Source organism: Bombina bombina, chromosome 8 (genome assembly GCF_027579735.1).
Source record: "Bombina bombina isolate aBomBom1 chromosome 8, aBomBom1.pri, whole genome shotgun sequence".
NCBI classification, from domain to species: domain Eukaryota; kingdom Metazoa; phylum Chordata; class Amphibia; order Anura; family Bombinatoridae; genus Bombina; species Bombina bombina.
This window is the reverse complement of record NC_069506.1, coordinates 318,610,807-318,638,647: the sequence shown is the minus strand read 5'-3', so window position 1 is coordinate 318,638,647 and position 27,841 is coordinate 318,610,807. Positions and strand designations below refer to the sequence as shown.

The 27,841-nt window shown below is 43.2% G+C and overlaps 1 protein-coding gene across 1 annotated transcript in view; it reads right to left on the bottom strand.

Annotated features, from left to right (window-relative positions):
- The window catches only part of SCN3B (sodium voltage-gated channel beta subunit 3), a 115,312-nt gene that overhangs the window by 52,102 nt on the left and 35,369 nt on the right, over positions 1-27,841 (bottom strand). The window contains exon 2 of the mRNA XM_053691524.1: positions 11,022-11,188. Coding sequence (XP_053547499.1) covers positions 11,022-11,188 — 167 coding nt within the window. The remainder of the gene's footprint in view (positions 1-11,021; positions 11,189-27,841) is intronic.

Below are 27,841 nucleotides of genomic sequence, written 5' to 3'. Positions count from 1 at the left end.
ATTAACAGGAAGTACCTAACAGACAATGGGAATAGCAGTAAGTACTTTTTAGTATGAACATGATCATGAAGTACCTATTAAAGTGATAGTAAATCTCACCATATTTAGGCTTACCATCATTTTTAGAGGTGAAACTGGGACCACCTGGCGCTGTGCCAGTGGGTGTGTGGTCAGGAGCGTGTCAAGGTGCATGGTCATTGCCGACCAAAACAAATTTTTCAAAAAGCTCACAAATGCATCATTTAATCTTTTTTGAAAATAGACTCTGACTGGAATAGAATGTATCAATAATAGGAATTAGATCATTCAGTTGCATGAAAGTAGTTAGGGTTGGAAAAGTCAGAACTTAAAGGAACATTAAACACTTTGAGATGGTAATATAAAATGATAAATTGTATATATAAAACAGCTCAGCAATATACTTTCATTATTTATTTTGTCCTCTTTGCCTGTAATTCCATTCTGAAATTGTGAGCATCTCAGTTCCTGTTAGAAATGGAAGTGCAGAACACTGTTAAATCCAGCACAACCATTGGCTGCACACTCTAGTGACCTATTTATAACTGTCTCTAATTGGCCACAGCAGAGAAGGTAACACAAGTTACAACATGGCAGCTCCCAGTGTTTTATAGACACTAAAACTTTACACTTATTTTGTCACTTTTTAAACAACTAATGAAACTTTAAAAAATACATCTAAATGTTACTCATGGACTAATCTTTTCTTTGAATGCATCATTCTATCTAGCATGTATTTAGTGTTTAATGTCCCTTTAAAGAAGAAACTACTCGGAGATGGTGAGGATATGGCTAATCAAATTGTATTTCTACATATATAGAGGAGTTATATTATATTGAACAATATACATGATGGTATCTGTGTTCACAATGTTAATTATCATTAGTATGACCAATGTAACAGCATGGTGCACAGAAGGAGACACATACAGGCTCTGCAATTGTACAGGGATGGAGGTAGGTACTGTGATATGGAAGCATTAAACTGCTGGTCTGTGTCCATGATCAGATTTAAGTAATAAAACTGAATGAACAGTCAGAAGCTGAATAGTGATGTATCAAACTTAATACTTCCGCAAGTATTCACGAACGGGTGAACTGGGCGATCCGCCATTGACTTCAATAGGCAGGCAAATTTTAAAACACACAGGGACTCTTTCTGGTCACAATAGTGATGGAAACGTTGTTTCAAGGGTACTAACACCTGAAATGTGGCATGCCGGAGGGGGATCCATGGCAAAACTCCCACGGAAAATTACATCCATAAAGGGCATAAATCACCTAACATTCCTAAATTGTTTGGAATAACGTGCTTTAAAACATCAGGTATGATGTTGTATCGATCGGGTAGTGTAAGGGTTACACCTGCTTCACAGTGACAGACCAAACTCCCCGTTTAACGCACCGCAAACAACCGCAAACAGTCCATTTGCACAACTGCAAACTCCCCATTGCCACGAGATAGATAGATTTGATAGATAGATAGATACATAGATTAGATAGATAGATCAATAGATGCAATAGATACATTTGATAGATACGATAGATAGATTTGATAGATAAATAGATAGATTTGATAGATAGATAGATAATTTCCCAGACAGAGAATTACAAGACGTACGGGCTGGGACCCATGGTAAGGTTCCTTGAGGCAGTTGCGGCGCCCGAGGCTCTGATTAGAACAGAGCACTCTGGAACGTATCTGCCCTCGGCCGAAATCAGAACATTCTTTAGCTTTCTATCTGTTGGCCAAATGTCCGTCTGCCAAATGTCCTTCTGCATTTTGTCAGAGCACCACGTGCAATCTACTGTGCCAACAGATATGAGTGGTCTGTCAAGTAGTACTATTCTTATCAGTTTAATACCTGTTACGTCCCCTATCAGGGGACGTGTATATGGCATGGATTTTAGGAACCGGGAGATGGAAAAAGATGCTTGGTCTGTCCAGCCACGAGATAGATTTGATAGATAGATAGATACATAGATTAGATAGATAGATCAATAGATGCAATAGATACATTTGATAGATACGATAGATAGATTTGATAGATAAATAGATAGATTTGATAGATACATAATTTCCCAGACAGAGAATTACAAGACGTGCGGTCTGAGACCCATGGTAAGGTTACTTCCTTTTGCACAATCGAGTACAGGTTGGGGATTGCCTTTTGTGCAAAGAAATTTTGGCTGGGTACCTTCCACTGCGGTGTCCTCTATCATGGGACGTGTAAATGGCATGGATTTTAGGAACCGGGAGATGGAAAAAGATGCTTGGTCAGTCCTCCTACTTCAAATTTGGGGCACTGCGCATGCAATCTACTGTGCCACCAGATATGAGTGGTGTGTTAAGAAGTACTATTCTTATCAGTTTAATCCCTGTTACGTCCCCTATCAGGGGACGTGTATATGGCATGGATTTTAGGAACCGGGAGATGGAAAAAGATGCTTGGTCGGTCCGGCCACGAGATAGATAGATTTGATAGATAGATACATAGATTAGATAGATAGATCAATAGATGCAATAGATACATTTGATAGATACGATAGATAGATTTGATAGTTAAATAGATAGATTTGATAGATAGATAATTTCCCAGACAGAGAATTACAAGACGTGCGGTCTGAGACCCATGGTAAGGTTACTTCCTTTTGCACAATCGAGTATAGGTTGGGGATTGCCTTTTGCGCAAAGAAATTTCGTCCGGGTACCTTCCACTGTGGTGTCCCCTATCAGGGGACGTGTATATGGCATGGATTTTAGGAACCGGGAGATGGAAAAAGATGCTTGGTCAGTCCTCCTACTTCAAATTTGGGGCACTGCGTGTGCAATCTACTGTGCCACCAGATATGAGTGGTGTGTTAAGTAGTACTATTCTTATCAGTTTAATCCCTGTTACGTCCCCTATCAGGGAACGTGTATGTGGCATGGATTTTAGGAACCGGGAGATGGAAAAAGATGCCTGGTCGGTCCTCAAATATTGGGGCACTGCGCGTGTAATCTAATGTGCCACCAGATAGGAGTGGTGTGTTAAGTAGTACTATTCCTATCAGTTTAATCCCTGTTACGTCCCCTATCAGGGGACGTGTATATGGCATGGATTTTAGGAACCGGGAGATGGAAAAAGATGCTTGGTCGGTCCTCCTACTTCAAATATTGGGGGAGTGGTGTGTTAAGTAGTACTATTCCTATCACTTTAAACCCTGTTACGTGCCTTTTTTTTGTTTTGTTTTTTGAAGCCACAGTGCAGAACCAGGGGCCAGAAAAATTTGGCATGTACACATGCCTAAAAAATTAGGTATTGTTGCAGCCGCTGCTGTAGCAGCGGCCAGAAAAATTGATGTTTGTTTCCCTGGCAGAAAGTGCCCTAAAACATTGCGGCTTGAACCCTAGTTGGTGGCGGATAAGTCACGCAAGTCATAACATACAGCAGCTTGTGGACCATTTATAGCCCAAGGCAGATCATCTCATTAGGCCTTTTTTACTCAAATGTATCGCCCAATGTCAGTCCCTTCGGGATCCATCCCTCATTCATCTTAATAAAGGTGAGGTAATCTAGACTTTTTTGACCTAGGCGACTTCTCTTCTCAGTGACAATACCTCCTGCTGCACTGAAGGTCCTTTCTGACAGGACACTTGAAGCGGGGCAGGCCAGAAGTTCTATCGCAAATTGGGATAGCTCAGGCCACAGGTGAAGCCTGCACACCCAGTAGTCAAGGGGTTCATCGCTCCTTAGAGTGTCAAGATCTGCAGTTAAAGCGAGATAGTCTGCTACCTGTCGGTCGTTCTCTGAGGGTGGACCCCGAAGGGCTGTGGCGTTGCATAGGAGTTAAAAAGCTCTGCATGTCCTCCATCAACAACACGTCTGTAAAGCGTCCTGTCCTTGCCGGCGCGGTCGTGGGAGTCGGAGGATTACTTTCACCTCTTCCCCTGTTAGATTCCCGTTGTGCTGTGACATCACCCTTATACGCTGTGTAAAGCATACTTTTTAATATATTTTGGAACTGCTGCATCCTTTCCGACTTGCGGGAATTTGGTAACATTTCAGGCACTTTATGCTTATACCGGGGGTCTAGTAGCGTGGACACCCAGTACAGGTCCTTCTCCTTCAGCTTTTTTATACGAGGGTCACTCAACAGGCACGACAGCATGAAAGACGCCATTAGCACAAGGTTGGATGCCGAGCTACTCATGTCCCGTTCCTCGTCCTCAGTGATCTCACTGAAGGTATCTTCTTCCCCCCAGCCACGTACAACACCACGGGTACCAGATAGGTGACAACGAGCACCCTGGGATGCCTGTTGTGGTTGGTCTTCCTCCTCCTCCTCCTCCTCAAAGCCACATTCCTCCTCTGACTCCTCTTCCTCACAATCCTCTTCCAGCATTGCCGCTAGTCCAGCAAGCAATGCTGATAAGGCTGTTTCTGGTGGTGATGGTGACCACAACTCTTCCTCTTCACGCTCATCTACGGCCTGATCCAGCACTCTTCGCAGGGCACGCTCCAGGAAGAAAACAAATGGTATGATGTCGTTGATGGTGCCTTTGGTGCGACTGACTAGGTTTGTCACCTCCTCAAAAGGACGCATGAGCCTACAGGCATTGTGCATGAGCGTCCAGTAACATGGCAAAAAAATCCCCAGCTCCGCAGAGGCTGTCCTAGCACCCCGGTCATACAAATACTCGTTAACGGCTTTTTCTTGTTGGAGCAGGCGGTCGAACATTAGGAGTGTTGAATTCCAACGTGTCGGGCTGTCGCAAATCACTGGCATGTTGTTTTGGCGCTGGATAGCTGCAAAATTCTCCATGGCCGTGTAGGAACGCCTGAAATGGCCACACACCTTCCTGGCCTGCTTCAGGACGTCCTGTAAGCCTGGGTACTTATGCACAAAGCGTTGTACGATCAGATTACACACATGTGCCATGCACGGCATATGTGTCAACTTGCCCAATTTCAATGCCGCCAACAAATTACTTCCATTGTCAGAAACCACTTTGCCGATCTCCAGTTGGTGCGGAGTCAGCCACTGATCCACCTGTGCGACAGGAGTGCTGTTCCGGTGTGACTCTCTGCTTTCAGGCAATTCAACCCCAAGACGGCGTGACACTGCCATATCCGGGATGTGGAATAGTACCTGGGGAGCTGGGGGAGTGCCATTGATGTGGAGCAAGACACAGCAGCAGAAGAGGACTCAGCTGAGGAGGTTATAGAAGAGGATGGACTAGGAGGAGTAGAGGAGGTGGCAGCAGGCCTGCCTGCAAGTCGTGGCGGTGTCACCAACTCCTCTGCAGAGCCATGCATTCCATGCTTGGCAGCCGTCAGCAGGTTTACCCAATGCGCAGTGTAGGTGATATACCTGCCCTGACCATGCTTTGCAGACTAGCTATCAGAGGTCAGATGGACCCTTGCCCCAACATTGTGTGCCAGACATGCCATTACTTCCTTTTGCACAATCGAGTACAGGTTGGGGATTGCCTTTTGTGCAAAGAAATTTCGTCCGGTTACCTTCCACTGTGGTGTCCCAATAGCTACAATTTTTTTGAACGCCTCAGACTTTACCAGCTTGTATGGTAAAAGCTGGCAGGCTAAGAGTTCAGACAAGCCAGCTGTCAGACGCTGGGCAAGGGGGTGACTTTGTGACATTGGCTTCTTACGCTCAAACATGTCCTTGACAGACACCTGACTGTGGGCAGATGAGCAGGAACTGCTACGGAAGAGAGACAGAGTGGCGGATGGTTGAGAGGGGGCAAGGAGGACAGCAGTGGTTGATGTGGCTGAAGATGCTGGACCAGGAGGAGGATGGCGGCTTTGAGTTTGTGTGCTGCTTGTACTCATGTGTTCATCCCATCGGCGTTTGTGATGTGAGATCATGTGCCTTTGCAAAGCAGTTGTACCTAGGTGGGTGTTGGACTTCCCACAACTCAGTTTCTTTTGGCACAGGTTGCAAATGGCATCACTGTTGTCAGAGGCAGACACACAAAAAAAATGCCACACTGCTGAGCTCTGCGATGACGGCATTCTGGTGGTGGCAACAGTATGCGTTGATTGGCGTGCTGTCTGGCTGACCCCGGGTGCCGATGCATGCTGTCTGACTGTGCCACTAGGTCCTTGCGACGACCTCCCCCTGCTTCCAACTCGTCTCCTCCTCCTCCTCTCTGTCTCCCCATCTGAACTTTCTCCCTCTTCTTCTTCTCTTCTAGCGGGCACCCACGTGACATCCACGGACCCATCATCATCAACCGCTTCACTTGTATCTGACAAATCAACAAAGGAAGCAGCAGCGGGTACAACATCATCATCACACCGTACGTCCATGTCTGTAATGCTGCCTGACTGAGACATATCACTGTTATCTACATCCTCTGTCAATTATGGTTGCACATCACTCATTTCTTCAAACTGTGTCAATAACTCCTCTGACAGATCAAGTGAAGCGGCTGTGGTGCTAGTGTTGGTGGTGGCGGCAGGAGGGCGAGTGGTCACTTGAGAGGTGCCCGAAGCTAAGCTGGAGGTGGATGGTGCGTCAAGGTTCCGAGCGGAAGCTGTAGAAGATTGGGTGCCCTGTGTTAGCCAGTCAACTAGGTCCTCAGAACTTTTCGCTTTCATGGGACATGGCCTCTGAACACTGGGCATTATTGTAGGGTCAAAGGGAATCACAGCACCACGACCACGACGGCACCTGCGGGGTGGCCTGCCTCTGCCTGTCATTTTTTTTTTAATGTACACTTACACTACTATTAAACAAGATATGAGTGCTGGCACTGGGCAAGTGGGAACAGTATACGCTGTGAGCCTGACACAAAAAAGCAGACTAATGTTTCACAGTTAAAAAAGTTTTTTTTTTTAAATGTACACTTACACTTCTATTAAACAAGATATGAGTGGTGGCACTGGGCAAGTGGGCACAGTATATGCTGTGAGCCTGGCACACACGCTGGCAAGCAGGCAACTGCAATTAGATTACACTAGCAGACTGATGTTTCACAGTCAAAAAAGTTTTTTTTTTTTTTTAAATTTACACTACTGTTACAACAGATATAAGTGGTGGCACTAGTTGGCAAGTGGGCCTGGCACACACGCTGGCAGGCAGGCAACGGCAATTAGATTACACTAGCAGACTGATGTTTCACAGTCAAAAAAGTTTTTTTTAAAAAAAAAATTTACACTACTGTTACAACAGATATGAGTGGTGGCACTAGTTGGCAAGTGGGCCTGGCACACACGCTGGCAGGCAGGCAACTGCAATTAGATTACACTTGCAGACTGATGTTTCACAGTCAAATTTTTTTTTTTTTTAAATTTTTACACTACTGTTACAACAGATATGAGTGGTGGCACTAGTTGGCAAGTGGGCCTGGCACACACGCTGGCAGGCAGGCAGGCAACTGCTATTAGATTACACTAGGAGACTGATGTTTTTTTAAAAAAACTTTTTTGACTGTGAATTTACACTACTGTTACAACAGATATGAGTGGTGGCACTAGTTGGCAAGTGGGCCTGGCACACACGCTGGCAGGCAGGCAACTGCTATTAGATTACACTAGCAGACTGATGTTTTTAAAAAATAACTTTTTTGACTGTGAATTTACACTACTGTTACAACAGATATGAGTGGTGGCACTAGTTGGCAAGAGGGCCTGGCACACACGCTGGCAGGCAGGCAACTACAATTAGATTACACTAGAAGACTGATGTTTCACAGTCAAAAAAGTTTTAAAAAAAAAAAATTTACACTACTGTTACAACAGATATGAGTGGTGGCACTAGTTGGCAAGTGGGCCTGGCACACACGCTGGCAGGCAGGCAACTGCAATTAGATTACACTAGCAGACTGATGTTTCACAGTCAAAAAAGTTTTTTTTTAAAAAAAAATTTACACTACTGTTACAACAGATATGAATGGTGGCACTTAGAAAGTGGGCCTGGCACACACGCTGGCAACTGCAATTAGATTACACTAGCAGACTAATGTTTCACAGTCAATTTTTTTATTTTTTTTTAAATTTACACTACTGTTACAACAGATGTGAGTGGTGGCACTAGTTGGCAAGTGGGCCTGGCACACACGCTGGCAGGCAGGCAACTGCTATTAGATTACACTAGCAGACTGATGTTTCACAGTCAAAAAAGTTTTTTTTTTAAATTTACAGTACTGTTACAACAGATATGAGTAGTGGCACTGCAGGCAGGCAACTGCAATTAGATTACACTAGCAGACTGATGTTTCACAGTCAAAATTACACAGGCAAAAAAACAAAAAAACACGACTGATGTAGCCCTAAAAAGGGCTTTTTGGGGTGCTGTCCTTACAGCAGAGATCAGATGAGTCCTTCAGGACTGTAGTGGACACTGAATACACTAGCCTAACTATCAATTTCCCTATGAAATCAGCAGCAGCTACACTGTCCCTCCTCTCACTAACAATGCAGCTTCCGAATGAATCTAAAATGGCTGCTGTTCAGGAGCTGGGAGGGTCTGGGAGGGAGTGTCTGCTGCTGATTGGCTGGAATGTGTCTGCAGACTGTGAGATACAGGGTCAAAGTTTACTCAATGATGACGAATAGGGAGCGGATCGAACGTCGCATATGTTCGCCCGCTGCTGCGAACGCGAACAAGCTATGTTCGCCGGGAACTATTCGCCGGTGAACAATTCGCGACATCACTATAGCTGAAGAGCAGGGGCAGAATGCTCATTGATGGAAGGCTGCTGCTTGACCAGTCTGGGGCATAACTAAAGGAAACCTAGGCCCCATAGCAAAATGTAAAAAACTGAGCTCCTCCTTTACACCCTTCCTTTTTATTTTTCACCCATATAAAAGAATAGTCATTTGATCTGTTGCACTTGAATGCTTCATTTTGGGGCACAACAAAGGCTAATTTTTAAATCTCTATTAAATCTCTCTGCGTCTCTCTATAATAGAGAGAGAAGAGACAGAAAAAGATGTCTAATGTGGCTCCCTAGAGCTTTGGGAGGGATAACAACTACATTCCTTGCATCCTAATCGATAATCTTATAGTAACTAGAAATCATTAGTGGTTAATGGTTGTGGTTGAGAGGTCAGCGCTAGTCTAGTGATAAGAGGTTAGAGTAGAAGCAGTCGGTAGTGAATAATAACTATTCACGTAGTATTCATGGTAAGCACTGACCGAAACAGTGAAAAGATTAAGATTTCACCATTTATTGATGGGAGTTGGAGACTGTACCAGTAAAATAAGACAGAGTCTAGTTTTAGGAAATTAAGTGTCGTAATTGTTGTTCCCGTAAATAAATACCAGTACTGGCTAATACTACACCAAGATCCCAGTTGGTTGCATTTATTATTTACCTCCTAGTTTCAACGGGTCAGACTATATGAGACTATGACCCAAATAAGTGATATTCACTGCTTGTGGCACAGTGATGACTGCTGATTCTGACTCACCAATTTCCTGAACCGATTATGCTCACTCTGAGGGGGGGGCATGGTAGTGTGTACGGGAGGTAGCTTGGATATTCCTGGTCTTATTCACTCCTGTTCTGCCCTGTGTGCCTTGGTGCCACAGTTATTATTAACTCTTTCCTTGTCCCGCTTTGCTTCCTTTACTGACTCTCTTCATGTCCTGGTTCAGTCTTTTCTTCCACGATTATTACCAGTTCCTTATAGCCCCGGTTCTGCCTTGCACTGTCAGTGCTGCTGTCAGTATTTTGTCAGATGACACCTTAAATTCCTCTCACCGCATTGCGTTTTTGGATTGGATGAATAAAGCTATTTGGGCGTGTAACTGAGTGTGGCTTCCAATCGGAGGGTTGTGTGGTACTTTATTTTGAGTTTAGAGGTGGCATTCAGGGACCTACACAGTATAGCATTTCCTGATAATACCGCCCATGTCAGCTATGCTAGCCAATTGCAATCAGAATGTAAAAAAACAGCTTTAGCATTGCTGGTATTTGTAATGCCGGCACCGTCTGGGACAGAATGAACAATCGGGTGGGACACTGGACAGCACCTCCAAACAGGGACAATCCCAGTCAAACTGGGACTTCTGGTAAGCCTAACCATATTAAAATGCAGTCTATGATGACTGCACATGATTAAATATAGTTTCAGAGTTTAAAACACAATTTGAAAGTTATATAACTAATTTTATTCTGACCTTGTAAGGTGTATCCAACCTCCCCCATCTATGCAGTTTTTCTTTCCCTTATGACCAGCAGGCAATACAGCCAATCATAATAAACATACAGACCACTCCATGGCAATTTCTCATGAAGGGCTATAACTGTATATTGTACATATACAGTTAAGTCAAAGCTCTTCATATAAATATAGGCAGTAACTGTATCTCAATAATAGCAGCAGTGAGATCACTGCTCTAGATCAATAGTATACATGACTGTACTGCCTACTGGTCATGAGGGTAAAAAATAGCTGTGTGGTTGGGGATGTAAGGTCAGAATAAAAGTAGTTACTTAGGGCTAGATTACAAGTGAAGCGCTAATTTAACGTGCGCCCGTAAAGGGGCAAATTTTCCAGTTTATGGGCACACTTTAATAATAACGTAATAAGCATTAGCAGGAAGTCCCTTCAAGCCAATAAACATTAGCAGGAAGTACCTATCAGCCAATGACCATCAGCAGGAAGTACCTATCAGCCAATGACCATCAGCAGGAAGTATCATGTTTAAATTCTGCTCTTTCCTATTGGTGACAGAATCAGAAGGTCTAAATAATAACATAAACCTCTATACTGTTACTATTACATTTTGAACAACCAGATATTCAGATTATAATTTCCCTTAGCATAAGTTATTCAGAAATCTTATTTCCATAAATATATAAACAAAATGAACAATTTTTAACCTTCAGAACACTTATTCCTTATATAAAAAAGACACAAAGCACTTTCTACGAAGGTAGCTGCATTTTTTTTCCATAAACTCTCCCACACCTTGCTTACAAGTATGCAATTACGCAATACGCAATCTAAATTGAGAAAGAACAGTAGTTAATTCTAAATACATACAAGTAGCTCTTGTTCCTTATCGTTAGGCTGGTAAAACCACTTAACATTGGTGACGGCATAAACTTCTTCCCTCTTCATACAAGAAATGCACAATAAGGTCATGTTCTCTCCTTTTACCGCCTCTGTCCCAGGAGGAACTTCAACGCATACAGGTGAGCAGATGCCGACTTCAGATGAGCGATGTAAAGCGTGCAAGGGAGGTCACCCAAAAACCAAACACATTTAGGGGTAAAAAACAAAAGGAATGGAAAATTGTACCAAACAAAATACAGATATCACAAGAAACAATATTACACAACAAAACAAGGGTTGCAATATGGGAGATCAGAATTGAAAAAAAATATAGAAATAAAAAATTAAGAAATACAAAATATTGGTAACATAGGGAAGGTTAACAACAGACACAAAATACAATGAAAGGGGACAGAGAAGAGAGAAACATCTATTAGTTAAATTATACCTTTTTTTATTCCTAAAAGACAACATTTCAAATGAATATAAATGTCTAGAGAATAACATCACCACTGTATTTATACTAATGTTAATGTAAAAAAAATGCATTATATAATAATGTGACACACAGGCCTGGATTCCAGTCCTTTAAAAGCATACTGTTTGTTTTTATTGATTTCAGAGCTATTGTAATAAATCAGACAACAAATACATTTACCTGGGTTACTTTACAATATTTCTGGATGCCAGTGTGCTTTTTTTTTGCTCTTGACTAAAAAAAACGCACAAAATAACAAACAATAAAATACAACGGCATCTTGGAATTTTCAAGTAGAATCTTGCAAGGATTTACAGAGATCTTCACAGAAGTAAAACTTATGAGGCCAAAATGAAAGCATGATGACAGCTAATTCAATATACAATGAGAAAACTATAATATGTTGGAATGCAAATTTTATACATAAAATAAACAATAAAGGAACAGGAAACACTTTGAGATGGTAATATAAAATGATAAATTGCATATATAAAAAAAACACTACAATATACTTTCATTATTTATTTTGTTCCCTTTTCCTGTAATTCCATTCTGAAATTGTGAGGGTTTCAGTTCCTGTTAGAAGTGGAAGTGCAGAACACTGATATATTCCACACAGCCATTGGCTGCACACTCTATGACCTATTTATAACTGTCTCTAATTGGCTACAGCAGAGAAGGTAACCTAAGTTACAACATGGCAGCTCCCATTGTTTTATAGACACTAAAACTTTACACTTATTTTGCCAATATTTAAACAGCTAATGAAAGTTTAAAAATACATCTACTTGTTATTCTTTTCTTTGGATGCTTCATTCTGTCTAGCATTTATTTAGTGTTTAATGTCCTATTTAACGCTCTAGCTCGAGCGCTTGTACTACAAGTTGAAAGTAAACTGTTTTCGCTCGTGCGAACACCTGATTCGTGTAAAAACTGAAACTTAGAATGTCGCGTGCGTGATTACGTATTCCCCCCATAATTGTCAATTGAACAAAAAAAGTGGAAAAAACACGCTACTCGCACGCAAACCAGATTGCATTTTCTCAAGTGCGCTGACACAAAATAAAAATATGAATATTTCACTTTCCAATGTTCTTCCCATAGCAGATTATGTTCTATTCCCCTGTGGGAGGAGGTGTCCCCCGAAACGTCAAATGGATTAAATACTACATATTGACAAAAGACCAGTGAGTGCCATCATTGTAATTTGTTATATTTAACTGCTCGCACCCTGGCGAATGTACTTGTGAGTGAGAGTGCGCTATATTAGAACCTATATATATATATATATATATATATATATATATATATATATATATATATATATATATATATATATATATATATAAAATGGTATTTTGGTATCTATATATATATATATATATGATTATATATAGGTATTGACAGTAGCTGACCTTCTTAACTGAGGGACCTGGTGCAAATATTTTTTGGACCCCCCCCCCAAAGGTAACTCAGATGAAATAGTAATAATATACATGTTGCCCTGTGTAATGACCCTGCAACCTGCGCTAATAAAAGACTCCCCTGCATTAGGATTGTATACATTCTGCACACACCTATGTATAGACTGACTGCTATGGGACCCCCATGCATTAGTATTGTACACATTCTGCACACACCTATGTATAGCCTGACTGCTATGTGACCCCCATGCATTAGTATTGTACACATTCTGCACACACCTATGTATAGACTGACTGCTATGGGACCCCCATGCATTAGTATTGTACACATTCTGCACACACCTATGTATAGACTGACTGCTATGGGACCCCCCAGCATTAGTATTGTACACATTCTGCACACACCTATGTATAGCCTGACTGCTATGGGACCCCCCAGCATTAGTATTGTACACATTCTGCACATACCTATGTATAGACTAACTGCTATGGGACCTCCCAGCATTAGTATTGTACACATTCTACACACACCTATGTATAGACTGACTGCTATGGAACCCCCCAGCATTAGTATTGTACACATTCTGCACACACCTATGTATAGACTGACTGCTATGGGACCTCCCAGCATTAGTATTGTACACATTCCGCACACACCTATAGTATTGTACACATTCTGCAAACACCTATGTATAGACTGACTGCTATGGGAACCCCCAGCATAAGTATTGTACACATTCTGCACACACCTATGTATAGACTGACTGCTATGTGACCCGCAGCATTAGTATTGTACACATTCTGCACACACCTATGTATAGACTGACTGCTATGGGGCCCCCAGCATTAGTATTGTACACATTCTGCACACACCTATGTATAGACTGACTGCTATGGGACCCCCCAGCATTAGTATTGTACACATTCTGCACACACCTATGTATAGACTGACTGCTATGGGACCCCCCCCAGCATTAGTATTGTACACATTCTGCACACACCTATGTATAGACTGACTGCTATGGGACCCCCCAGCATTAGTATTGTACACATTCTGCACACACCTATGTATAGACTGACTGCTATGGGACCCCCCCAGCATTAGTATTGTACACATTCTGCACACACCTATGTATAGACTGACTGCTATGGGGCCCCCCTGCATTAGTATTGTACACATTCTGCACACACCTATGTATAGACTGACTGCTGTGGGACCCCAATGCATTAGTATTGTACACATTCTGCACACACCTATGTATAGACTGACTGCTATGGGACCCCCAGCATTAGTATTGTACACATTCTGCACACACCTATGTATAGACTGACTGCTATGGGCCCCCCAGCATTAGTATTGTACACATTCTGCACACACCTATGTATAGCCTGACTGTTATGGGGCCCCCCTGCATTAGTATTGTACACATTCTGCACACACCTATGTATAGATTGACTGCTATGGGAGCCCCCAGCATTAGTATTCTACACATTCTGCACACACCTATGTTTAGACTGACTGCTATGGGCCCCCCTTCATTAGTATTGTACACATTCTGCACACACCTATGTATAGACTGACTGCTATGGGACCCCCTGCATTAGTATTGTACACATTCTGCACACACCTATCTATAGCCTGACTGCTATGGGGCCCCCTAGCATTAGTATTGTACACATTCTGCACACACCTATGTATAGACTGACTGCTATGCCGCCCCAGCATTAGTATTGTACACATTCTGCAAACACCTATGTATAGCCTGACAGCTATGGGGACCCCCCAGCATTAGTATTGTACACATTCTGAACACACCTATGTATAGACTGAGTGCTATGGGACCCCCCAGCATTAGTTTTGTACTCATTCTGCACACTCCTATGCATAGACTGACTGCTATGGGGCTCCCATGCATTAGTATTGTACACATTCTGCACAGACTTATGTATAAACTGACTGCTATGGGACCCCCTGCATTAGTATTGTACACATTCTGCACACACCTATGTATATACTGACTGCTATGGGACCCCCATGCATTAGTATTGTACACATTCTGCACACACCTATGTATAGACTGACTGCTATGGGACCCCCCAGCATTAGTATTGTACACATTCTGCACACACCTATGTATAGACTGACTGCTATTGGGCCCCCTAGCATTAGTATTGTACCCATTCTGCACACACCTATGTATAGACTGACTGCTATGGAACCCCAATGCATTAGTATTGTACACATTCTGCACGCACCTATGTATAGCCTGGCTGCTATGGGCCCCCCACTGTATAGACTGACTGCTATGGCCCCCCCAGCATTAGTATTGTACACATTCTGCACACACCTATGTATAGACTGATTGCTATGGGCCCCCAGTATTAGTATTGTACACATTCTGCACACACCTATGTATAGACTGACTGCTATGGGGCCCCCCAGCATTAGTATTGTACACATTCTGCACACACCTATGTATAGACTGACTGCTATGGGACCCCCCAGCATTAGTATTGTACACATTCTGCACACACCTATGTAGAGACTGACTGCTATGTGACCCCCCAGCATTAGTATTGTACACATTCTGCACACACGTATGTATAGACTGACTGCTATGGGGCCCCCCAGCATTAGTATTGTACACATTCTGCACACACCTATGTATAGACTGACTGCTATGTTACCCCCCAGCATTAGTATTGTACACATTCTGCACACACCTATGTATAGACTGACTGCTATGGGAGCCCCAGCATTAGTATTGTACACATTCTGCACACACCTATGTATAGGCTGACTACTATGTGATCCCCCAGCATTAGTATTGTACACATTCTGCACACACCTATGTATAGCCTGACTGCTATGGGACCCCCAGCATTAGTATTGTACACATTCTGCACACACCTATGTATCGACTGACTGCTATGGGACCCCCATGCCTTAGTATTGTACACATTCTGCACACACCTATATATAGACTGACTGCTATTGGGCCCCCCAGCATTAGTATTGTACACATTCTGCACACACCTATGTATAGACTGACTGCTATGGGACCCCCATGCATTAGTATTGTACACATTCTGCACACACCTATGTATAGACTGACTGCTATGGGACCCCCATGCATTAGTATTGTACACATTCTGCACACACCTATGTATAGCCTGACTGCTATGGGCCCCCCAGCATTAGTATTGTACACATTCTGCAAACACCTATGTATAGACTGACTGCTATGGGCCCCCCAGCATTAGTATTGTACACACTCTGCACACACCTATGTATAGACTGACTTCTATGGGACCCCCCAGCATTACTATTGTACACTTTCTGCACACACCTATGTATAGACTGACTGCTATGGGACCCCCCAGCATTACTATTGTACACATTCTGCACACATCTATGTATAGACTGACTGCTATGGGCCCCCCTGCATTAGTATTGTACACATTCTGCACACACCTATGTATAGACTGACTGCTATGGGGCCCCCATGCATTAGTATTGTACACATTCTGCACACACCTATGTATAGACTGACTGCTATGTGACCCCCCCAGCATTAGTATTGTACACATTCTGCACACACCTATGTATAGACTGATTGCTATGGGCCCCCCTGCATTAGTATTGTACACATTCTGCACACACCTATGTATAGCCTGACTGCTATGGGACCCCCAGCATTAGTATTGTACACATTCTGCACACACCTATGTATAGATTGACTGCTATGGGAACCCAGCATTAGTATTGTACACATTCTGCACACACCTATGTATAGCCTGACTGCTATGGGACCCCCAGCATTAGTATTGTACACATTCTGCACACACCTATGTATAGACTGACTGCTATGGGACCCCCCAGCATAAGTATTGTACACATTCTGCACACACCTATGTATAGCCTGACTGTTATGGGACCCCCCAGCATTAGTATTGTACACATTCTGCACACACCTATCTATAGACTGACTGCTATGGGAACCCAGCATTAGTATTGTACACATTCTGCACACACCTATGTATAGCCTGACTGCTATGTGGCCCCCCAGTATTAGTATTGTACACATTCTGCACACACCTATGTATAGACTGACTGCTATGGGCCCCCCTGCATTAGTATTGTACACATACTGCACACACCTATGTATAGACTGACTGCTATGTGACCCCCCAGCATTAGTATTGTACACATTCTGCACACACCTATGTATAGCCTGACTGCTATGGGGCCCCCCAGCATTAGTATTGTACACATTCTGCACACACCTATGTATAGCCTGACTGCTATGGGGCCCCCCAGCATTATTATTGTACACATTCTGCACACACCTATGTATAGCCTGACTGTTATGGGACCCCCCAGCATTAGTATTGTACACATTCTGCACACACCTATGTATAACCTGACTGTTATGGGACCCCCCAGCATTAGTATTGTACACATTCTGCACACACCTATGTATAGACTGACTGCTATGGGACCCCCCTGGATTAGTATTGTACACATTCTGCACACACCTATCTATAGCCTGACTGCTATGGGGCCCCCTAGCATTAGTATTGTACACATTCTGCACACACCTATGTATAGACTGACTGCTATGCCCCCCCAGCATTAGTATTGTACACATTCTGCACACACCTATGTATAGCCTGACTGCTATGGGACCCCCCAGCATTAGTATTGTACACATTCTGCACACACCTATGTATAGACTGACTGCTATGGGACCCCCCAGCATTAGTATTGTACACATTCTGCACACACCTATGTATAGACTGACTGCTATGGGGCTCCCATGCATTAGTATTCTACACATTCTGCACACACTTATGTATAAACTGACTGCTATGGGACCCCCTGCATTAGTATTGTACACATTCTACACACACCTATGTATAGACTGACTGCTATGGGACCCCCTGCATTAGTATTGTACACATTCTGCACACACCTATGTATAGACTGACTGCTATGGGACCCCCTGCATTAGTATTGTACACATTCTGCACACACCTATGTATAGACTGACTGCTATGGGACCCCCCAGCATTAGTATTGTACACATTCTGCACACACCTATGTATAGACTGACTGCTATGGGACCCCCCAGCATTAGTATTGTACACATTCTGCACACACCTATGTATAGACTGGCTGCTATGGGGCCCCCCAGCATTAGTATTGTACACATTCTGCACACACCTATGTATAGACTGACTGCTATGGGACCCCCATGCATTAGTATTGTACACATTCTGCACACACCTATGTATAGACTGACTGCTATGTGACCCCCCAGCATTAGTATTGTACACATTCTGCACACACCTATGTATAGACTGACTGCTATGGGACCCCCAGCATTAGTATTGTACACATTCTGCACACACCTATGTATAGACTGACTGATATGTGATCCCCCAGCATTAGTATTGTACACATTCTGCACACACCTATGTATAGCCTGACTACTATGGGACCCCCAGCATTAGTATTGTACACATTCTGCACACACCTATGTATAGCCTGACTGCTATGGGGCCCCCCAGCATTATTATTGTACACATTCTGCACACACCTATGTATAGCCTGACTGTTATGGGACCCTCCAGCATTAGTATTGTACACATTCTGCACACACCTATGTATAGACTGACTGCTATGGGACCCCCATGCATTAGTATTGTACACATTCTGCACACACCTATGTATACACTGACTGCTATGGGACCCCCATGCATTAGTATTGTACACATTCTGCACACACCTATGTATAGACTGACTGCTATGGGACCCCCATGCATTAGTATTGTACACATTCTGCACACACCTATGTATAACCTGACTGTTATGCAGGGTCGTATTAAGGCATAGGCCAACGAGGCCGGTGCCTAGGGCAGCAGATTGTTAAGGGGCAGCAGAATTTTGAGTCCCTAGGGCTACTTTACTGAACTCAGGGCCGGGTGGCTATGGGATTGTATGTGGGTGCGCATGACATGGTGACAGTGGAGGCGGAGCTCACTTGCGCAGCCTGGCCTGGACTGAGAGGGAATGCGGTATTCTTCCTGGCTCCACCGCGTGATTGAGACTCACACAGACTACACAGTGCAGTGTGCACTACAATGTGACCACTGTGAAACAGCATATGCATTAAAATACTTAAATGGATTAGTCACTAAATACTTGTACATTTACTGTTTGTCTATCTGTCATACATGCAAAGAATAAGTATTTATTGCTGAATCTATATAACTATGTGACTTAAAACACAACTGAAAATATGTTGCATGCATTTAATACATTCAGAAACAATACAAGTATATACTTTATTATGATTGTATCATGTGACTTTATCCCCTAGGATACAATTCCTAAACCTATCATAACTACTGTTGTATTTTTTTAAGTACTTTTAAAGGCCAGTTTGTATATTCATTACATATTTATCCAAGCAGATATTTTGCTTAAATAACTGTCAATCACTAAAGAAGATGTTTAAGGTTAAACAACTAGCTACTGACAAACTATCATACAGTGAAGAATATTTTTTTCCGATATAAAAACTTTAATCATCTGACTTGCAAAATAATGTATTAATATGTATGTATGTGTGTGTGTCTATGTGTGATCAGAGTGAATGCAAGCCCTGGTGAACATCTAATTAAAAAGACATTATTTTTTATAATTTTTACACCCTGCCCCAAAAATATTATGTCTAAAAAACAGAATTTATGTTTACCTGATAAATTACTTTCTCCAACGGTGTGTCCGGTCCACGGCGTCATCCTTACTTGTGGGATATTCTCTTCCCCAACAGGAAATGGCAAAGAGCCCAGCAAAGCTGGTCACATGATCCCTCCTAGGCTCCGCCTACCCCAGTCATTCGACCGACGTTAAGGAGGAATATTTGCATAGGAGAAACCATATGATACCGTGGTGACTGTAGTTAAAGAAAATAAATTATCAGACCTGATTAAAAAACCAGGGCGGGCCGTGGACCGGACACACCGTTGGAGAAAGTAATTTATCAGGTAAACATAAATTCTGTTTTCTCCAACATAGGTGTGTCCGGTCCACGGCGTCATCCTTACTTGTGGGAACCAATACCAAAGCTTTAGGACACGGATGAAGGGAGGGAGCAAATCAGGTCACCTAAATGGAAGGCACCACGGCTTGCAAAACCTTTCTCCCAAAAAATAGCCTCAGAAGAAGCAAAAGTATCAAACTTGTAAAATTTGGTAAAAGTGTGCAGTGAAGACCAAGTCGCTGCCCTACATATCTGATCAACAGAAGCCTCGTTCTTGAAGGCCCATGTGGAAGCCACAGCCCTAGTGGAATGAGCTGTGATTCTTTCAGGAGGCTGCCGTCCGGCAGTCTCGTAAGCCAATCTGATGATGCTTTTAATCCAAAAAGAGAGAGAGGTAGAAGTTGCTTTTTGACCTCTCCTTTTACCAGAATAAACAACAAACAAGGAAGATGTTTGTCTAAAATCCTTTGTAGCATCTAAATAGAATTTTAGAGCGCGAACAACATCCAAATTGTGCAACAAACGTTCCTTTCTTCGAAACTGGTTTCGGACACAAAGAAGGCACGACTATCTCCTGGTTAATGTTTTTGTTAGAAACAACTTTTGGAAGAAAACCAGGTTTAGTACGTAAAACCACCTTATCTGCATGGAACACCAGATAAGGAGGAGAACACTGCAGAGCAGATAATTCTGAAACTCTTCTAGCAGAAGAAATTGCAACTTTCCAAGATAATAACTTAATATCAACGGAATGTAAGGGTTCAAACGGAACCCCCTGAAGAACTGAAAGAACTAAGTTGAGACTCCAAGGAGGAGTCAAAGGTTTGTAAACAGGCTTGATTCTAACCAGAGCCTGAACAAAGGCTTGAACTTCTGGCACAGCTGCCAGCTTTTTGTGAAGTAACACAGACAAGGCAGAAATCTGTCCCTTCAAGGAACTTGCAGATAATCCTTTCTCCAATCCTTCTTGAAGAAAGGATAGAATCCTAGGAATCTTTACCTTGTCCCAAGGGAATCCTTTAGATTCACACCAACAGATATATTTTTTCCATATTTTGTGGTAAATTTTTCTAGTTACAGGCTTTCTGGCCTGAACAAGAGTATCAATAACAGAATCTGAGAACCCTCGCTTTGATAAGATCAAGCGTTCAATCTCCAAGCAGTCAGCTGGAGTGGGACCAGATTCGGATGTTCGAACGGACCTTGAACAAGAAGGTCTCGTCTCAAAGGTAGCTTCCATGGTGGAGCCGATGACATATTCACCAGATCTGCATACCAAGTCCTGCGTGGCCACGCAGGAGCTATCAAGATCACCGACGCCCTCTCCTGATTGATCCTGGCTACCAGCCTGGGGATGAGAGGAAACGGCGGGAATACATAAGCTAGTTTGAAGGTCCAAGGTGCTACTAGTGCATCTACTAGAGTCGCCTTGGGATCCCTGGATCTGGACCCGTAGCAAGGAACCTTGAAGTTCTGACGAGAGGCCATCAGATCCATGTCTGGAATGCCCCACAGTTGAGTGATTTGGGCAAAGATTTCCGGATGGAGTTCCCACTCCCCCGGATGCAATGTCTGACGACTCAGAAAATCCGCTTCCCAATTTTCCACTCCTGGGATGTGGATTGCAGACAGGTGGCAGGAGCGAGTCTCCGCCCATTGAATGATTTTGGTCACTTCTTCCATCGCCAGGGAACTCCTTGTTCCCCCCTGATGGTTGATGTACGCAACAGTCGTCATGTTGTCTGATTGAAACCGTATGAACTTGGCCCTCGCTAGCTGAGGCCAAGCCTTGAGAGCATTGAATATCGCTCTCATTTCCAGAATATTTATCGGTAGAAGAGATTCTTCCCGAGACCAAAGACCCTGAGCTTTCAGGGATCCCCAGACCGCGCCCCAGCCCATCAGACTGGCGTCGGTCGTGACAATGAGGTCACCCCTTGTGACAGGTTGTCCAGGGACAGCCACCAACGGCGTGAGTCTCTGGTCCTCTGATTTACTTGTATCTTCGGAGACAAGTCTGTATAGTCCCCATTCCACTGACTGAGCATACACAGTTGTAATGGTCTTAGATGAATGCGCGCAAAAAGAACTATGTCCATTGCCGCTACCATCCAACCTATCACTTCCATGCACTGCGCTATGGAAGGAAGAGGAACGGAATGAAGTATCCGACAAGAGTTTAGAAGTTTTGTTTTTCTGGTCTCTGTCAGAAAAATCCTCATTTCTAAAGAGTCTATTATTGTTCCCAAGAAGGGAACTCTTGTCGACGGAGATAGAGAACTCTTTTCCACGTTCACTTTCCATCCGTGAGATCCGAGAAAAGCCAGGACTATGTCCGTGTGAGCCTTTGCTTGAGGAAGGGACGACGCTTGAATCAGAATGTCGTCCAAGTAAGGTACTACAGCAATGCCCCTTGGTCTTAGCACCGCCAGAAGGGACCCTAGTACCTTTGTGAAAATCCTTGGAGCAGTGGCTAATCCGAAAGGAAGCGCCACAAACTGGTAATGCTTGTCCAGGAATGCGAACCTTAGGAACCGATGATGTTCCTTGTGGACAGGAATATGTAGATACGCATCCTTTAAATCCACCGTGGTCAAGAATTGACCTTCCTGGATGGAAGGATTGTTCGAATGGTTTCCATTTTGGACGATGGAACCTTGAGAAACTTGTTTAGGATCTTGAGATCTAAGATTGGTCTGAACGTTCCCTCTTTTTTGGGAACTACGAACAGATTGGAGTAGAACCCCATCCCTCGTTCTTTTAATGGAACAGGATGAATCACTTCCAGAAGATAACCTTGGGAGACTATTTCTAGCGCCCAAGGATCCAGAACATCTCTTGCCCAAGCCTGAGTGAAGAGAGAGAGTCTGCCCCCCACCAAATCCGGTCCCGGATCGGGGGCCCGCATCTCATGCTGTCTTGGGAGCAGTGGCAGGTTTCTTGGCCTGCTTTCCTTTGTTCCAGCCTTGCATTGGTCTCCAGGCTGGATTGGCTTGAGAAGTAGTACCCTCCTGCTTAGAGGACGTAGCACTTGGGGCTGGTCCGTTTCTGCGAAAGGGACGAAAATTAGGTTTATTTTTGGCCTTGAAAGACCTATCCTGAGGAAGGGCGTGGCCCTTGCCCCCAGTGATATCAGAGATAATCTCTTTCAAGTCAGGGCCAACAGTGTTTTCCCCTTGAAAAGAATGTCAAACAATTTGTTCTTGGAAGACGCATCCGCTGACCAAGATTTTAACCAAAGCGCTCTGCCCGCCACAATAGCAAACCCAGAATTTTTCGCCGCTAACCTAGCCAATTGCAAGGTGGCGTCTAGGGTGAAAGAATTAGCCAATTTAAGAGCACGAATTCTGTCCATAATCTCCTCATAAGAAGAAGAATTACTAATAATCGCCTTTTCTAGCTCATCGAACCAGAAACACGCGGCTGTAGTGACAGGGACAATGCATGCAATTGGTTGTAGAAGGTAACCTTGCTGAACAAACATCTTTTTTAGCAAACCTTCTAATTTTTTATCCATAGGATCTTGGAAAGCACAACTATCTTCTATGGGTATAGTGGTGCGCTTGTTTAGCGTAGAAACCGCCCCCTCGACCTTGGGGACTGTCTGCCATAAGTCCTTTCTGGGGTCGACTATAGGAAACAATTTTTTAAATATGGGGGGAGGTACGAAAGGTATACCGGGCCTGTCCCATTCTTTATTAACAATGTACGCCACCCGCTTGGGTATAGGAAAAGCTTCGGGGGGCCCCGGGGCCTCTAGGAACTTGTCCATTTTACATAGTGTTTCTGGAATGACCAGATAATCACAATCATCCAAATTGGATAACACCTCCTTAAGCAGAGCGCGGAGATGTTCCAACTTAAATTTAAAAGTAATCACATCAGGTTCAGCTTGTTGAGAAATTTTTCCTGAATCTGAAATTTCTCCCTCAGACAAAACCTCCCTGGCCCCCTCAGACTGGTGTAGGGGCCCTTCAGAAACAATATCATCAGCGTCCTCATGCTCTTCAGTATTTTCTAAAACAGAGCAGTCGCGCTTTCGCTGATAAGTGGGCATATTGGCTAAAATGTTTTTGATAGAATTATCCATTACAGCCGTTAATTGTTGCATAGTAAGGAGTATTGGCGCGCTAGATGTACTAGGGGCCTCCTGTATGGGCAAGACTGGTGTAGACGAAGGAGGGGATGATGCAGTACCATGCTTACTCCCCTCACTTGAGGAATCATCTTGGGCATCATTTTTACTAAATTTTTTATGACATAAATCACATCTATTTAAAAGAGAAGGAACCTTGGCTTCCCCACAGTCAGAACACAATCTATCTGGTAGTTCAGACATGTTAAACAGGCATAAACTTGATAACAAAGCACAAAAAACGTTTTAAAATAAAACCGTTACTGTCACTTTAAATTTTAAACTGAACACACTTTATTACTGCAATTGCGAAAAAGTATGAAGGAATTGTTCAAAATTCACCAAAATTTCACCACAGTGTCTTAAAGCCTTAAAAGTATTGCACACCAAATTTGGAAGCTTTAACCCTTAAAATAACGGAACCGGAGCCGTTTTTATATTTAACCCCTTTACAGTCCCTGGAATCTGCTTTGCTGAGACCCAACCAAGCCCAAAGGGGAATACGATACCAAATGATGCCTTCAGAAAGACTTTTCTATGTATCAGAGCTCCACACACATGCAGCTGCATGTCATGCTGTTCTCAAAAACAAGTGCGCCATACCGGCGCGAAAATGAGGCTCTGACTATGATTAGGGAAAGCCCCTATAGAATAAGGTGTCTAAAACAGTGCCTGCCGATATAATTATACAAAAAATACCCAGATTAAATGATTCCTCAAGGCTAAATATGTGTAAATATGATCGATTTAGCCCAGAAAATGTCTACAGTCTTAATAAGCCCTTGTGAAGCCCTTATTTACTGTCTGTAATAAAAATGGCTTACCGGATCCCATAGGGAAAATGACAGCTTCCAGCATTACATCGTCTTGTTAGAATGTGTCATACCTCAAGCAGCAAAAGACTGCTCACTGTTCCCCCAACTGAAGTTAATTCCTCTCAACAGTCCTGTGTGGAACAGCCATGGATTTTAGTAACGGTTGCTAAAATCATTTTCCTCATACAAACAGAAATCTTCATCTCTTTTCTGTTTCAGAGTAAATAGTACATACCAGCACTATTTTAAAATAACAAACTCTTGATTGAATAATAAAAACTACAGTTAAACACTAAAAAACTCTAAGCCATCTCCGTGGAGATGTTGCCTGTACAACGGCAAAGAGAATGACTGGGGTAGGCGGAGCCTAGGAGGGATCATGTGACCAGCTTTGCTGGGCTCTTTGCCATTTCCTGTTGGGGAAGAGAATATCCCACAAGTAAGGATGACGCCGTGGACCGGACACACCTATGTTGGAGAAAAAGGCCTTAAACCTGGGGTGGGGTGGGGGGTAGGGGGGTTGCAGAATTTTGAGTGCCTAGGGCAGCACAAAACCTAAATACGCCCCTGCAGTCAGTTTATACATAAGTGTGTGCAGAATGTGTAGAATACTAATGCATGGGAGCCCCATAGCAGTCAGTCTATACATAGGTGTGTGCAGAATGTGTACAATACTAATGCTGGGGGGTCCCATAGCAGTCAGTCTATACATAGGTGTGTGCAGAATGTGTACAATACTAATGCTGGGGGGTCCCATAGCAGTCAGGCTATACATAGGTGTGTGCAGAATGTGTACAATACTAATGCTGGGGGGGGCATAGCAGTCAGTCTATACATAGGTGTGTGCAGAATGTGTACAATACTAATGCAGGGGGGCCCCATAGCAGTCAGGCTATAGATAGGTGTGTGCAGAATGTGTACAATACTAATCCAGGGGGGTCCCATAGCAGTCAGTCTATACATAGGTGTGTGCAGAATGTGTACAATACTAATGCTGGGGGGTCCCATAACAGCAGGGGCGTATTTAGGTTTTGTGCTGCCCTAGGCACTCAAAATTCTGCAACCCCCCTACCCCCCACCTCACCCCAGGTTTAAGGCCTTTTTTTAGACATAATATTTTTGGGGCAGGGTGTAAAAATTATAAAAAATAATGTCTTTTTAATTAGATGTTCACCAGGGCTTGCATTTACTCTGATCACACATAGACACACACACACACACACACATACATACATATTAATACATTATTTTGCAAGTCAGATGATTAAAGTGTTTATATCGGAAACAGATATTCTTCACTGTATGATAGTTTGTCAGTAGCTAGTTGTTTAACCTTAAACATCTTCTTTAGTGATTGACAGTTATTTAAGCAAAATATCTGCTTGGATAAATATGTAATGAATATACAAACTGGCCTTTAAAAGTACTTAAAAAAATACAACAGTAGTTATGATAGGTTTAGGAATTGTATCCTAGGGGATAAAGTCACATGATACAATCATAATAAAGTATATACTTGTATTGTTTCTGAATGTATTAAATGCATGCAACATATTTTCAGTTGTGTTTTAAGTCACATAGTTATATAGATTCAGCAATAAATACTTATTCTTTGCATGTATGACAGATAGACAAACAGTAAATGTACAAGTATTTAGTGACTAATCCATTTAAGTATTTTAATGCATATGCTGTTTCACAGTGGTCACATTGTAGTGCACACTGCACTGTGTAGTCTGTGTGAGTCTCAATCACGCGGTGGAGCCAGGAAGAATACCGCATTCCCTCTCAGTCCAGGCCAGGCTGCGCAAGTGAGCTCCGCCTCCACTGTCACCATGTCATGCGCACCCACATACAATCCCATAGCCACCCGGCCCTGAGTTCAGTAAAGTAGCCCTAGGGACTCAAAATTCTGCTGCCCCTTAAAAATCTGCTGCCCTAGGCACCGGCCTCGTTGGCCTATGCCTTAATACGCCCCTGCATAACAGTCAGGTTATACATAGGTGTGTGCAGAATGTGTACAATACTAATGCATGGAGGTCCCATAGCAGTCAGTCTATACATAGGTGTGTGCAGAATGTGTACAATACTAATGCTGGGGGGTCCCATAACAGTCAGGCTATACATAGGTGTGTGCAGAATGTGTACAATAATAATGCTGGGGGGCCCCATAGCAGTCAGGCTATACATAGGTGTGTGCAGAATGTGTACAATACTAATGCTGGGGGTCCCATAGTAGTCAGGCTATACATAGGTGTGTGCAGAATGTGTACAATACTAATGCTGGGGGATCACATAGCAGTCAGGCTATACATAGGTGTGTGCAGAATGTGTACAATACTAATGCTGGGGGTCCCATAGCAGTCAGTCTATACATAGGTGTGTGCAGAATGTGTACAATACTAATGCTGGGGGGTCACATAGCAGTCAGTCTTTACATAGGTGTGTGCAGAATGTGTACAATACTAATGCTAGGGGGCCCCATAGCAGTCAGGCTATAGATAGGTGTGTGCAGAATGTGTACAATACTAATCCAGGGGGGTCCCATAGCAGTCAGTCTATACATAGGTGTGTGCAGAATGTGTACAATACTAATGCTGGGGGGTCCCATAACAGCAGGGGCGTATTTAGGTTTTGTGCTGCCCTAGGCACTCAAAATTCTGCAACCCCCCTACCCCCCACCCCACCCCAGGTTTAAGGCCTTTTTTTAGACATAATATTTTTGGGGCAGGGTGTAAATATTATAAAAAATAATGTCTTTTTAATTAGATGTTCACCAGGGCTTGCATTCACTCTGATCACACATAGACACACACACACACACACATACATACATATTAATACATTATTTTGCAAGTCAGATGATTAAAGTGTTTATATCGGAAAAAAATATTCTTCACTGTA